At 54.9% G+C, this 12,889-nt stretch overlaps 2 protein-coding genes across 4 annotated transcripts in view; one reads left to right on the plus strand and one right to left on the minus strand.

The window, feature by feature from the left end:
• The window catches only part of SHISA5 (shisa family member 5), a 28,547-nt gene extending 17,623 nt beyond the window's left edge, over positions 1–10,924 (plus strand). For 2 of the 3 annotated variants that reach the window (XM_066245053.1, XM_066245054.1), the window contains 4 exons: positions 1,325–1,417; positions 9,205–9,320; positions 9,451–9,663; positions 9,746–10,924. In XM_066245053.1, coding sequence (XP_066101150.1) covers positions 1,325–1,417; positions 9,205–9,320; positions 9,451–9,663; positions 9,746–9,825 — 502 coding nt within the window. In that variant the 3' untranslated portion in view covers positions 9,826–10,924. Of the gene's footprint in view, positions 1–1,324; positions 1,418–7,351; positions 7,505–9,204; positions 9,321–9,450; positions 9,664–9,745 lie in introns of those variants that run through there. The other variant, XM_066245055.1, reaches the window with a different exon arrangement.
• A 264-nt stretch (positions 10,925–11,188) lies between these two features.
• On the minus strand, positions 11,189–12,632 carry TREX1 (three prime repair exonuclease 1). Its single transcript, XM_066244950.1, has 2 exons — positions 12,496–12,632; positions 11,189–12,206 (listed from the first exon to the last, which is right to left on the minus strand). The coding sequence occupies exon 2, from the start codon at positions 12,183–12,185 to the stop codon at positions 11,232–11,234; it is 954 nt and encodes a 317-aa protein (XP_066101047.1). The 5' UTR covers positions 12,186–12,206; positions 12,496–12,632; the 3' UTR covers positions 11,189–11,231.
• Positions 12,633–12,889: the final 257 nt, after the last annotated feature.

Below are 12,889 nucleotides of genomic sequence, written 5' to 3' on the forward strand. Positions count from 1 at the left end.
GTTAATCTCTATTTTTTGTGGGTTTTTTTTTTTTTTTTTTTTGTGGCAGAGACAGAGAGAGTCAGAGAGAGGGACAAACAGGAAGGGAGAGAGATGAGAAACATCAACTCCTTGTTGCGGTTCTTTAGTTGTTCATTGATTAATTTCTCATATGTGCCTTGACCGTGGGGCTACAACAGACCAAGAAACCTGTTGCTCGAGCCAGCGTCCTTAGGTCCAAGCTGGTGAGCTTTTGCTCAAACCAGATGAACCTGCGCTCAAGCTGGCGACCTCGGGGTCTCGAACCTGGGTCCTCTGCATCCCAGTCCGATGCTCCATCCGCTGCGCCACCGCCTGGTCAGGCTGTGGCTGTTCTCTTTTATTTTTGCACTTACCTTTATTAAGTCCTTATTTTAGGGGTTTGCACTGTTTTTTTTCCCATCTTGTTAAGTTTAATACATCTCACTATTTAAGTTGTTTCCTCTTTGGCCCTGGGCAGTTGGCAAAATGGATAGAATGCCAGCTCGGAATGTGGACATCCCAGGTTCCATCCCTGGTCAGGGCCCACATGAGAATCAACCTGTTTCTCTTCCTTTCCCTTTCCCCCTTCTCTCTCTCTCCCCTTCTCGCAGCCAGTGGCTGGGCTGGTTCAAGCGTTGGTCCTGGGACGCTGAGGACAGCTCGGTTGATTTGAGCATTGGCCTCCGATGGGGGTTGCTGGGTGGATCCCAGTCAGGGCGCATGCTGGACTCTGTTTATCTCCCCTCCTCTCAGTCAGAATAAATACATAAATATATAACAATAAATAAAGTTATGTTTTCTCTAAGAGCTACTTTAGCTGTGTTTCACAAATTTTGACCTGCTGTATCTTCCTTCTTACTCAATTTTACATGTTTTCTCATTTCCTTTATGATTTCTTAACCCACAGGGTTTGGTTTGGTTTTGTTTTTAGTGCCATGTTAGTTTCCCAAGGTGTAGTTATTTTTAGCATGTTTTTTTGTTTTTTAACATTGTGGTATTGTAATCTTCTGTTACTGATTTCTAACTGCATTTTACTGTGAGTAGGGAGGATACTTTGTATGACAGCTGTCTTTTCAGATCGGTTGAGACTTGTTTTGTGGCCTCGCATGTGGTCTGTTCTGTGCACTTGAGAAGAAAGTGTGACATTGTAGCCTGAGACCCGCACTAATCATCCAGGACGCCATCAGGGCCGCCTGCGTGGTGGCCCAGTACTGAGCTGGCTTTTGTGTCTGTTCCATGTGGTGTGTGCGCTCACGTCATATGTGTTTGTTCCTGGTGTGCTGGTGCAGCTTGGTGTGTTAATCAGGAGGCTTTCTCTCTGCAGATTGGCCAGCGTCAGTACGCAAGTGGAGGACAGTCTGGAGCAGCTGGCCTCGTCGCTGAATGACATCGACATGGACAGTGACCCCATGCCAGGGTAAATAAAACCAGCAGGCGGGGTGCGTCTTTCTGGCAGAGTTGATAAGGGGATACAAGGGGGCTAGGATGAGGGCTGCGGGGCCCCGTGAAAGCTGTTACCTGGCAGTTGTCACCGTGTCTGACCACCAGGGCCCTTGATCCTTATGTTTGGAAGTTGTGTCCTTATGATTTCGCTGGGGTGCTGGGGATGGGAGTGATTAATTGGGGGTTGACATTTGAAAGGCCAAGGATTGGTGTTCATACTGATGTGGATGAGGGGGCGTGCAGGTGGCTGCTGAGTGCAGGTGAGCAAAGGCAGAGAGTGTGGGGTGCTGGGTGCCGGTGGATGGTGGAGTGCACGGCAGATGGTGGTGAGTGCACGGTGGATGGTGGAGAGTGCACGGTGATGATGGAGTGCACAGCGGATGATGGAGAGTGCACGGTGATGGTGGAGTGCACGGTGATGGTGGAGTGCACGGTGGATGGTGGAGAGTGCACAGTGATGGTGGAGAGTGCACGGCGATGGTGGAGTGCACGGTGGATGGTGGAGAGTGCATGGTGATGGAGTGCACGGCGGATGGAGGTGAGTGCACGGCGATGGTGGAGTGCACGGAGGATGGTGGAGAGTGCACGGCGATGGTGGAGTGCACGGAGGATGATGGAGAGTGCACGGCGATGGTGGAGTGCACGGCGGATGGAGGTGAGTGCACGGCGATGGTGGAGTGCACGGCGGATGGAGGTGAGTGCACGGCGATGGTGGAGTGCACGGTGGATGGTGGAGTGCACGGTGGATGGTGGAGAGTGCACGGCGATGGTGGAGTGCACGGAGGATGGTGGAGAGTGCACGGCGATGGTGGAGTGCACAGCGGATGGTGGAGAGTGCATGGCGATGGTGGAGTGCACGGTGGATGGTGGAGAGTGCACGGCGATGGTGGAGTGCACGGTGGATGGTGGAGAGTGCACGGCGATGGTGGAGTGCACGGTGGATGGTGGAGAGTGCACGGCGATGGTGGAGTGCACGGAGGATGGTGGAGAGTGCACGGCGATGGTGGAGTGCACGGTGGATGGTGGAGAGAGTGCATGGCGATGGTGGAGTGCACGGTGGATGGTGGAGAGAGTGCATGGTGATGGTGGAGAGAGTGCACGGTGGATGGAGGTGAGTGCACGGTGGATGGTGGAGAGAGTGCATGGTGATGGTGGAGAGAGTGCACGGTGGATGGTGGAGAGTGCACGGCGGATGGAGGTGAGTGCACGGCGGATGGAGGTGAGTACACGGCGGATGGTGGAGAGTGCACAGTGGATGGTGGGTGGTGAGTGCACGGTGATGGGTAGAGGCTGGCAGTTATGACAGCAATGGGGACATGTGATGGGGTGACCGGCAGTGCATGGTGATAGGAGGCAGTTATGATGAGATGGTGTTGAGGGAGAGGGGAGAGGGATATGCTCGTGGTAGATATATGGTGCTGGGGTAATGGTGACAATGGTGACAGTGATTGGGGCGATGGCAGTACCTGAGTGCATGGTGATGGGTCATGGTTACTATGTCAGGGTCCTCATATTAGGGGGCCAGGAAACAACCCAGTCTCCCCAACTCCAGTCCCCTTTGCCAAGTTCCTGCTGTGTCTTGTTGCCACTGTGCAGGTCTCATGACTCATACTTCGTGAGAATGGGATGCTCTGGCAGGCCTGGTGTGTTTTTAGGCAACTGAATGGTAGAACCTCTGGCTATGGTCCCAGGCAGGCCACGGTGACCCTGGGCCCCGGCTTTCCTGTGACCGGCAGGGGAAAGGCAGGGAGGTCCCTCAGGGAACCGTGGGCACAATGACCATGTGCTGGCTCCCAGTCCTCACAGTGTCCTTTCTGTGGCTCTCACATGCACTGTGTCACAGCTGGTCTGCTGCCTTGTCAGCATTGTGATGAGATCTGGTGTCTCAGCTCCAGAGACAGCTCTTTCTGATCTGAACATCGGAAATCTTTGGCCTCCTGAAGGCTGCCCCATTCTGCCGCCTTCTTCTTCTTTTTTTTTTTGGAAAATTTTTTTTAATTAATTTATTTTTACAGAAACAGAGAGAGAGTCAGAGAGAGGGATAGATAAGGACAGACAGACAGGAACGGAGAGAGATGAGAAGCATCAATCATCAGTTTCTCGTTGCGACACCTTAGTTGTTCATTGATTGCTTTCTCATATGTGCCTTGACTGCGGACCTTCAGCAGACCGAGAACCTCTTGCTCAAGCCAGTGACCCTGAACACAAACTGGCAAGCTTTTTGCTCAAGCCAGATGAGCCCGCGCTTAAGCTGGAGACCTTGGGGTCTTGAACCTGGGTCCTTCCGCATCCCAGTCCAATGCTCTATCCACTGTGCCACCGCCCGGTCAGGCTACTTCTTCTTTTTTGTGTGTGGCAGAGACAGAGAGTCAGAGAGAGGGACAGACAGGAAGGAAGAGAGATGAGAAACATCAATTCTTTGTTGTGGCTCCTTAGTTGTTCATTGATTGCTTTCTCATATGTGCCTTGACCAGGGGGCTTCAGCAGACCGAGTAACCCCTTGCTCAAGCCAGCGACCTTGGGTCCAAGCTGGTGAGCTTTGTTCAAACCAGATGAGCCCGCGCTCAAGCTGGCGACCTTGGGGTCTCGAACCTGGGTCCTCCACATCCCAGTCTGACACTCTATCCACTGCGCCACCGCCTGGTCAGGCCCATCTGCCTTCTGAACTTGGCCTTTACACTCCTTGATCTGGGAGGTAGCCCCAGCCTCGGAGGCGCCATTCCTGTCAGAGGCAGTGTTCCATGACGACTGTGAGCTTTGTGGCCAGGGGCCCCTGCCACACTATACCGTCACCCCTCAAAGATTGCACTTCCTTAGAGCATCGTGCCTGGCAGTCCTAGGTGCTCATGTCTCTGAGTGAATTGGTTCATTCGTCAGGACTTACTGAGCACCTACTGTGTGCCAGGCACTGGAGAGCCAGTGAAAGCCCAGAGCAGGTGCAGTCTGTGCCTCCACGAACCCACAGGCTGGGAGGCAGGGTGCACGTCACTCAAATGCTCTCAAGAAAGAGTGAATGCTCTTCAACAGGTGCACAGGGGTCTGCTTCTGTAAGAGTGTTCAGCAAGGAGCCTGACCTCGCCTGCGTAGTCATCTGCCTCTGAGGAGATGATGTTTTAAGCTGAGGGGTGAAAGGTAAACAGGAATTAATGTGGGCGTGGAAAGAAGAGAAGGGTGGGCCAGGCAGGAGGAGCTGCATGGGCGTGCGAAGACCCTGAAATAGGGCACAGCACGGTGCTTTCCGATGCTGGGAAGGGAGGTGGTGTGGCTGCAGTACAGGGGCGGCAGGATGGGGTCCTGGACCACACAGGTCTTACTGTAGTTAGACTCTAAAGTTTAAAATCTGCTGCATTGTAAGTTTTACTATCTGGTGAGACACATCCTAGTTTTTCCCCATCTTTTATTGTCAGCTATCATGCTCACAAAAATGAGGAGGATAAATGAATATGAAGCGATAAAATACCCCCTAATATTTGTGAGCAGTGTATAATATATAAGGTACACACACATACAGACAATGTAACAAGTAAATTATAAAGCAAATTAAAATAAATTTTATTGCCCTGGCTGGATAGCTTGGTTGGTGAGAGCATCATAGAGCCTCATCTGGATGGATAAGCAGAGGTTGCTGGTTTGATCCCTGGTCAGGGCACAAATACAGAAACAGATTGATGTTTTTCTCTCCCTCTTTCTCCCTTCCTCTCTCTCTCTTTCTCCTTTCCTCTCTTTCTCCCTTCCTCTCTCCCTCTTTCTCCTTTCTTCTCTCTCTCTTTCTCCTTTCCTCTCTCTCTCTCTCTCTTTCTCCCTTCCTCTCTCTCTCTTTCTCCTTTCCCCTCTCTCTCTTCTTTCCTCTCTCTTTTTCCTGTCCTCTCTCTCTCTCCCTTCCCCTCTCTCTCTCTCTCCCTTCCCTCCTCTCTCTCCCTTCCCCTCTCTCTCTTTCTCCCTTCCTCTCTCTCTCTTTCTCCCTTCCTCTCTCTCTCTGGGAGAAAGAGAGAAACATCAATTTGCTCTTCCAATCATTCATGCCGTTACTGGTTGATTCCTGTACGTGCCCTGACCAGGGATCAAACCTGCAGCCTCTGCATGTTGGGACAACGCTCTAACCAACTGAGCTACCTGGCCAGGCCTAAAGCAAATTTCTGAATGACCCCAAGAGCTACAGGAGGCACAGTAGGCTTTTGAGCAGGAAGTGACATGATCAGACCTGGCAGGGTGGCAGAGGGGACCCCAAGGTCCTGCTGGTGGGCTGGGGCAGCTGAAGGTGTGCCCACCAAGGAGAGGGCAGCTGTAACAGGCTGAGCAGGAGCGTGGCTGGCACACTGAGGCGGGGTGTCTCTCCCCCTGGGGCAGCACTGTCCTGGACAGGGGGGTGGAAGGCCACCATGAGAGACTAGCTGGGGCCAGCCTGGCTAGGGAGGCCGATCGATCTGAAGAGGCAGCCCGAGCGCCTGGCCTCCTCCCTGCTCCTGGGTGCCTGGGACACACTGCATCTTTTTCTTTCTTTCAAAACAAAATCTGGGAGTTTATTTCTAACACATAAGAATTCACAGTAGACTTAAAAGAAATCTAGTATCGTTTAAAATTATAGTAAAACAACTTTTAGCTCATTAATTTTACACCAAATGTCATATATAAAGAAGTCTAATACTGGAACATTTTTTTTTTTTAGATTTTATTTATTCATTTTAGAGAAAGCAGAGAGAAAGGGGGGTTAGAGGAGCAGGAAGCATTACCTCATAGTAGTTGCTTCCTGTATGTGCCTTGACCAGGCAAACCCAGGGATTCGAACCAGCGACCTCACTGCTACAGGTCAACACTTTATCCACTGTGCCACCAGTGGTCAGGCTGGAACTTTTTTTTTTTTTTTTGTATTTTTCTGAAGCTGGAAACGGGGAGAGACAGTCAGACAGACTCCCGCATGCGCCCGACCGGGATCCACCCGGCACGCCCACCAGGGGCGACGCTCTGCCCCTCCGAGGCATCGCTCTGCCGCGACCAGAGCCACTCCAGCACCTGGGGCAGAGGCCAAGGAGCCATCCCCAGTGCCCGGGCCATCTTTGCTCCAATGGAGCCTCGGCTGCGGGAGGGGAAGAGAGAGAGGAAAGAGGGGGAGGGGTGGAGAAGCAGATGGGCGTTTCTCCTGTGTGCCCTGGCTGGATAGATCGGTTGGTTAGGATGTTGTCTGGAAGAGCACAGAGATTGCCAGTTCGATCCCCAGTCCAGGCACATACAGGAACAGTTGGATGTTCCTATCTGTCTCTCTGTCTGTCTCTCTCTCTCTCCCTCTCCCTCTCTCCCCCTCTCTCTCCTTCTCCCTTCTTCTATCACTAAAATCAGTAAGTAAAAATGTAAAAAATTAAAAAAATAAATTACAGAAATCTTGTTGTTAATACCTGTAACCGGGACCACCCATTAATCCACCCTTTTCGTGTCTTCCTGCTTCTCCAGAACGGCCAGGAAGGCCAGGAAAAGCGATCTTACCCTTTTACCTTTTTGCCATAAAATCCACGTGATCCTTTATCTCCTTTGGGGCCCATTTCACCTTTTAATCCTAGCATTCCATGAAGCCCGGGAAAACCAGGAAGTCCATGGTCACCCCTAGTTTAGATATATCTGCATTATGTTTGAGTCCTTTGAGCTATAAATCTATTCTGATATAAAAGGTATGCTAGACTGATGGGTCTACCCAGAATCGGTATAGGAAAAAAAAAAAAAAGTGGTTCTGTGGAAAGTAACTTCACAGGGTGATCTGATCACAAATTCCTAACTGGGCAGGTCATAGTGGGTGGTCGCGTCCCAGGCCTACAGCGTCTTTACTAAAAGGCTTCTTTGCCTTAAGCAAGCCCTGCCCATTGTTTCTGTGCATCTAGTTAACACTGGTGCTGTGTCTTTAAGACGGTCCAATGTCTATCCTTCCTGCCGCTGACGTCAGGATAGGGGAGGGCCCAGGAGATTCACTTTCCTTTTCTCCAGAAGGGGAGGGGATTGAAACTGAGTGGCCCAGCATGGAAAGGTGGCAGGCAGTGCCAGGAGGACCCTGAGTAAAGGTGGAAGCTAACATGGGGTGAGCTTGGGTGCCATATGGTGTGTGTGTGTGTGTGTGTGAGTGAGAGACACAGAGACCGAAGGTGAGACTGAAGGGGATGGCTCTGCACTCATGTGTTCCTCATTGTGCGTGAATGTGTGTTTCCCCATTTCCTGGGTCGGCAGAGCGACTGGGAGGAGCTTGTGGATGAGGGAGGAGCAGACGATGGCTCCTCTGTTGGGCAAGAAGACACCTACTCACTTCGAGGTCCTGTTTGGCAAATGCAGTTGTGTATTTTTTTTTTTAATTTTTTTTTTACAGAGACAGAGAGTGAGTCAGAGAGAGGGATAGACAGGGACAGACAGACAGGAACAGAGAGAGATGAGAAGCATCAATCATTAGTTTTTCATTGCGCGTTGCAACACCTTGGTTGTTCATTGATTGCTTTCTCATATGTGCCTTGACCTTGGGCCTTCAGCAGACCGAGTAACCCCTTGCTCAAGCCAGCGACCTTGGGTTCAAGCTGGTGGGCTTTTGCTCAAACCAGATGAGCCCGCGCTCAAGCTGGCGAGCTCGGGGTCTTGAACCTGGGTCCTCTGCATCCCAGTCCGACGCTCTATCCACTGCGCCACCGCATGGTCAGGCCGGTTGTGTATTTTTGAGGAGTCTGCAGTGTGAAGGTTTGTCCCTGGTCATCTGCCCCTAGGCTGTGGCGCAGGGCCCTGCCAGGGTGCTACCTGTCTGGGATGTGGAAGCCCCTCCAACAGGGCAGGGTGGGGCCCACAGTTGTCCCAGGGCCTCAAGAGATGCCCCATAGTTCACCGGGCTCCTCCTTCCGGAGTTGACTGCGCCTGGTGCACTTAGGAAGCAGTTGCCTTTTATTAGAACAGTTTGACCTCTGTGCACAGGGGAGGGTCGCAGGGGTGCTCTCTGTCCTCCAAAGTCATTTTGGTCCAGGGCTGCTTTCGCAAAGAGCAGGCCCTCCACGGTTGTGATCCTGGTTAACCTGCCTGGTTCAGGCAGGGAGGCCCCCTCTTCTAGAAGGCAGGCCACCTCCAGTCCCTCTTTGTCATCCATCTGGCTCTTTGTGAGCCCACCTGTGCAGCCCAGGGGTGCGTGTGATCGCCTGGCATGGTGCTGGCACCCAGCAGGCTCAGGTCACAGCAGGACTGCCCTGCCCCGAGTGTGAGCAGGCCGATGCAGAGGCTGGGCCCACCACATTCTGCTCCTTGCTGTCTTGGACACGCTGGCCTCTGCTCTCCCGGAACTTCCCCCATTTTTGTCTCCTGTGCTTCCCAAGTCACACTGTCTACAACTCTGTCTCCTACAGTGGCCTGTGGGCTCCCAGAGGCTGTGAGTTGAGCTGCCTCGCCCATCGCTGAGTTTTTGGCTCAAACCACAGTGCCTGGCTGTGGCATGTGCTGGGTGACCATTTGCTGTTCGGTTGGTGGGGTGGACAAGATGTGTGGATGGCGAGAGGCACAGAGCTCCCATGCTCTTGAGGGTGGGTCACGGGACGGACTTCAGATATGGCACTTCACGTCGACTGACAACCCCATTTTACCCACGGGGAAACCGAGGCTGGAACAGGCCCCCCCCCCCCCCCCCCCCCCGCGACACACCCGGAAGTGGCTCTATCTCTGTAGCCTAGAGTCCTCCTGTAAGAGGGATGGCTGGGTTGTGACTGCTGCTCCTGACTAGGGCTCAGAGGCCCTGGGTCACGACTGAGTTTTTGGCAGGTTCGGGGCCACTATAGCCATCGGCGTGACCATCTTTGTGCTCTTCATTGTCACCATCATCGCCTGCTTCACCTGCTCCTGCTGTTGTTTGTACAAGATGTGTTGCCAACCCCGCCGTAAGTATAAGTATGCCCTCACCCCCGGGCAGCCTCCAGCGCAGCCAGGGAGCTGACCGGGGCCTTGATTTGGCTGAGCTGGAGGGAGGGGCGGCCAGCCTGAGGGTCCTGACTGGGATTCTCTTTACAGCGGTCGTGACCACCACCACGTCCACCACCGTGGTGCACGCCCCTTACCCTCAGCCTCCAAGTGTGCCACCCAGCTACTCTGGGCCATCGTACCAGGGCTACCACCCCATTCCCCCGCAGCCAGGGATGGTGGCGTCAGCCTACCCGACGCAGTACCCACCACCCTACCCGGCCCAGCCCATGGGCCCGCCTGCCTACCAGGAGACACTGTCTGGTGAGTACCACTGCCAGCTCACCCTGCCTTGCCCTGGAGCTCCTGAGGTGCCCACAGCCAACCACTTCCTCTCTGTTTTCAGGAGGTGCAGCCACACCCTATTCTGCCAGCCAGCCTCCTTACAACCCGGCCTACATGGACCCCCCGAAGGCCGCCTACTGAGCACACTCTGAATCTCTGGCTGCCACTTGCTCCATTGTGTGTGTGTGTGTGTGTGTGTGTACACGCACAGCCCTTTTCTCTTCATGCAGATTGTGTATGTGTCCTGTTTGTATACTTGTGATGCTGAAAAGGTGGGGAATAATCCTTGCCAGAGTTGCTGGGACAACAAATTCTTCACTTCAAATTATACTTCCTTGAAATCTGAACTAAAAGTCAAAGAACAGGGTAGGAGTTCATTGCCAGGCCATCCCAGGGAGACCAGGTGGGGCTTGTCACACGAGGATAGCACAGCTTTCTGTGAGCAAGTCCCACACATGGTCCGGTTTCAGCAGTGGCTGGCACTGCTCAAGGCCACGCCTGGTCCCCAGGGTGAGTGCTTTCCTTCAGAGAACCAGGGCTGCGATGCAAGGAAGTGGGTGAGGCTTGGGACCTGGCTAAGCTGGGTTTGATATCATAGTTCCCCAGAGCCTATGACATGCCCAGTGGAAGGTGGGCAGCCTTCTGATAACAAAGCACCCGAGTGAGAGCCTCACCCGCCTGACAGCTGTCTGCCTGGACTGTTTGTGCAACCTCCCTGGGACCACCTGGAGGGGCCACATCCCCCCACAGATCTGGTTTCCCTGGCCCCCAACACAGGTGGGCAGGGTGGGCTCTGTCCACCTACACACTCAGGTGTCTTCCCTGCAGTGTTTTTCTTTTACTTTTAGCCAAAAATTTTACCTGTTCTCTGTTTTAAAATGTATGCAGTAGTAGCGGTGAGGCTGGAACCCCTGGGTTTGGAGGGAAGTTGGCCCACAGAGGAGAGGGACCATGGCTCCGGACTCTGGTAGTTCCTGCTTCCCTCATTCCAGCCTCCCAGAATCCCCAGCTCCTGTGTTCTACCCCGGTGCACAGTCTGTCCTGGCAGCGGGTCACCTGGCCCATCCGGCTGTCTGGACGAAGGTGGACGGGGGTCCCAGGTGGCTGCTGGCTGAGACAAATACCTCGGTGTTTCCCCGTCCCTGTTACCGTCTCACCAGATCTCTCAGCTCTGTACTTGTTGCTGTGTCTCTGCATCTGGGGTCTGCACTTTTGTTTATAATAAATGCAGATGTTTGGAGCTGCTGCCCTCTTTCCTCGGAACCTCGGCTACAGGCATTGGCAAGTGGGCCGGGTACCGTTTCCATCCAACACTTGGATTTCCATGTTTTCTCTACTTGATTGGGCTCTGACATCTGACTATCCTGCTAGGGAGAGTGAGGGACAAAGGGACGAAGACTGTGCCACCCTCTGTATCCCCCCAGCCCTCACTCCAGGTGCCCGAGTGTGGGCAGAGATGCAGGAGGCGCGAAGGCTGCCAAGGAAGGTGGAGGCAAGAGAGTGCTTAGTGCTGTGGAGTCTTTATTAGTCAGATGTGGCTTCTCGGCCTATTGCCCGGGTGCGGCCAGGAACAACCCGTAGAGTGTGGCTATCGCCACGGTCAGCAAGGCCAGCAGGCCCAGCGGAGCCAGCGGAGCCAGGAGTCCCTCCCTGGGTGAGGACCCAGGGCCCTTCACTGGAGGAAGGGCCTCGGGCCTCCTGCTCCCCCCAGGGTTGGGGCTGGTGTCCGTGCCTTTGGCCAGGAGTGAAGGGGCTGTGGCAGCGGGTGACCTTGAGTTGGTCGCAGTAGAGGCTGTGACCCCATACATAAGCCTGGCCGTGCTGAAGGGCTTGGCGTGAGCATCCACCCACCGCAGCAGGGCCCTCGGCCTCCACTGACAGACACTGAGCAGGGCCAGGACATCCCCCTCGGCCACGTGCGAGTCCGGCGGGGCCTGCCCGTACAGACGGGTGTAGATGTTGCCCAGGCTGTAGCTCTTCCTCGCGCCTTGCTCCCGGGGACTGTCGGCCTGCTCCAGGGCCTTCAGGGCAGCGATGCTATCCACACAGAAGGCACCGTCCAGAGCACTGGCAAGGCCCAGTGTGGCCAGCTCTGCCCGGAGCAGGGGGAAGTCGTAGCGGTCGCCATTGTGTGCCACAAGGCACCAGGGCTGCGGCTGGCGCTGCAGGAAAGCTTGGAGTAGTCTCACCAGGCCGGCATCGAAGCGTTGACGCCCGTGCGCTGCCAGCGCCGCTGTGCTCAGGCCCGTGATCTCGCTGGCCGCCGGGCTGCAGGCCTTCCCTGGAGCCACACACAGGGAGAGCTTGTCCACGATGCGTGGCGGTGGGGGCACCGTGCGCGGAGGCCCCTGCGGGCTGGGAGAGCTCTCCAGGGCACATCTGGGGACGGCCAGCAGGCACAGCTCCGTAATCTTGGGCTGGGAGCCTGGCAGTCCAGTGGCCTCCAGGTCCAAGAAGACGAGGGTCTGCATGGGACCTGGGGGCGGGTCTGGCAAGCTCATGATGGGTACCTGCCACTGGGCCTGGGGAGGAGCAGGGGAGGGGAGTGGGTGTGAGAGGCTCAGGGATCAGGTGTCAGGCCAGGGTAGGGAGGCGGGAAGGGTGGCCCAGCACCGGCAGGCACTGGTGATGACCTCTAGGACTTATTCTCAGGGCAGGAAGCCCGACGGTGGGTGGCTTCCTTTGTGGGATCAGCACACTTAACTGTCTGCGGAAGGTGAGGGTCCTCCCTTGTGCCCACTTAGTCTAGGAACGGCAGGTGGACCCCTTGGCCTTCCCACCCTGCTCAGCCCCTTGGGGGTCTTCACTTACCAAGTAGCAGGCAGGCAGCAATGACTGGGGCAGCACTCTGGCTGATTCTTGCTACTGGGTGCAGTGGCGGGAAGTGAAACTTAGCCTGAGCCCGCCTACCAAGCCGGTGTGAGCTAGGCCTGCCCTGCTAGTGAGCCTGCCTGTTCGCTCTTGCCAAGGCCCGCCCCCTCCACCCGTGACTCTCCAAAGGCCTCAGCTCGACCGATTGCTGTGGCTTGCTGGCTGGCACAATGCACAGGGCCCCCATTCCAGTGACAGCCAGCTGGGACCAGGGCAGCGGTGCCCAGGCTATCAGAGAAGCCCAGCTTCAGGACTCAAGCTGCCAGGAGTCCCTGCCACACTCATTCTGTCCCCCCCCTTTGCTCGGCATTCTCAGGCCTCCCCGGTTTAGGTC

The sequence above is a fragment of the Saccopteryx bilineata genome, chromosome 10, assembly GCF_036850765.1.
Source record: "Saccopteryx bilineata isolate mSacBil1 chromosome 10, mSacBil1_pri_phased_curated, whole genome shotgun sequence".
NCBI classification, from domain to species: Eukaryota; Metazoa; Chordata; class Mammalia; order Chiroptera; family Emballonuridae; genus Saccopteryx; species Saccopteryx bilineata.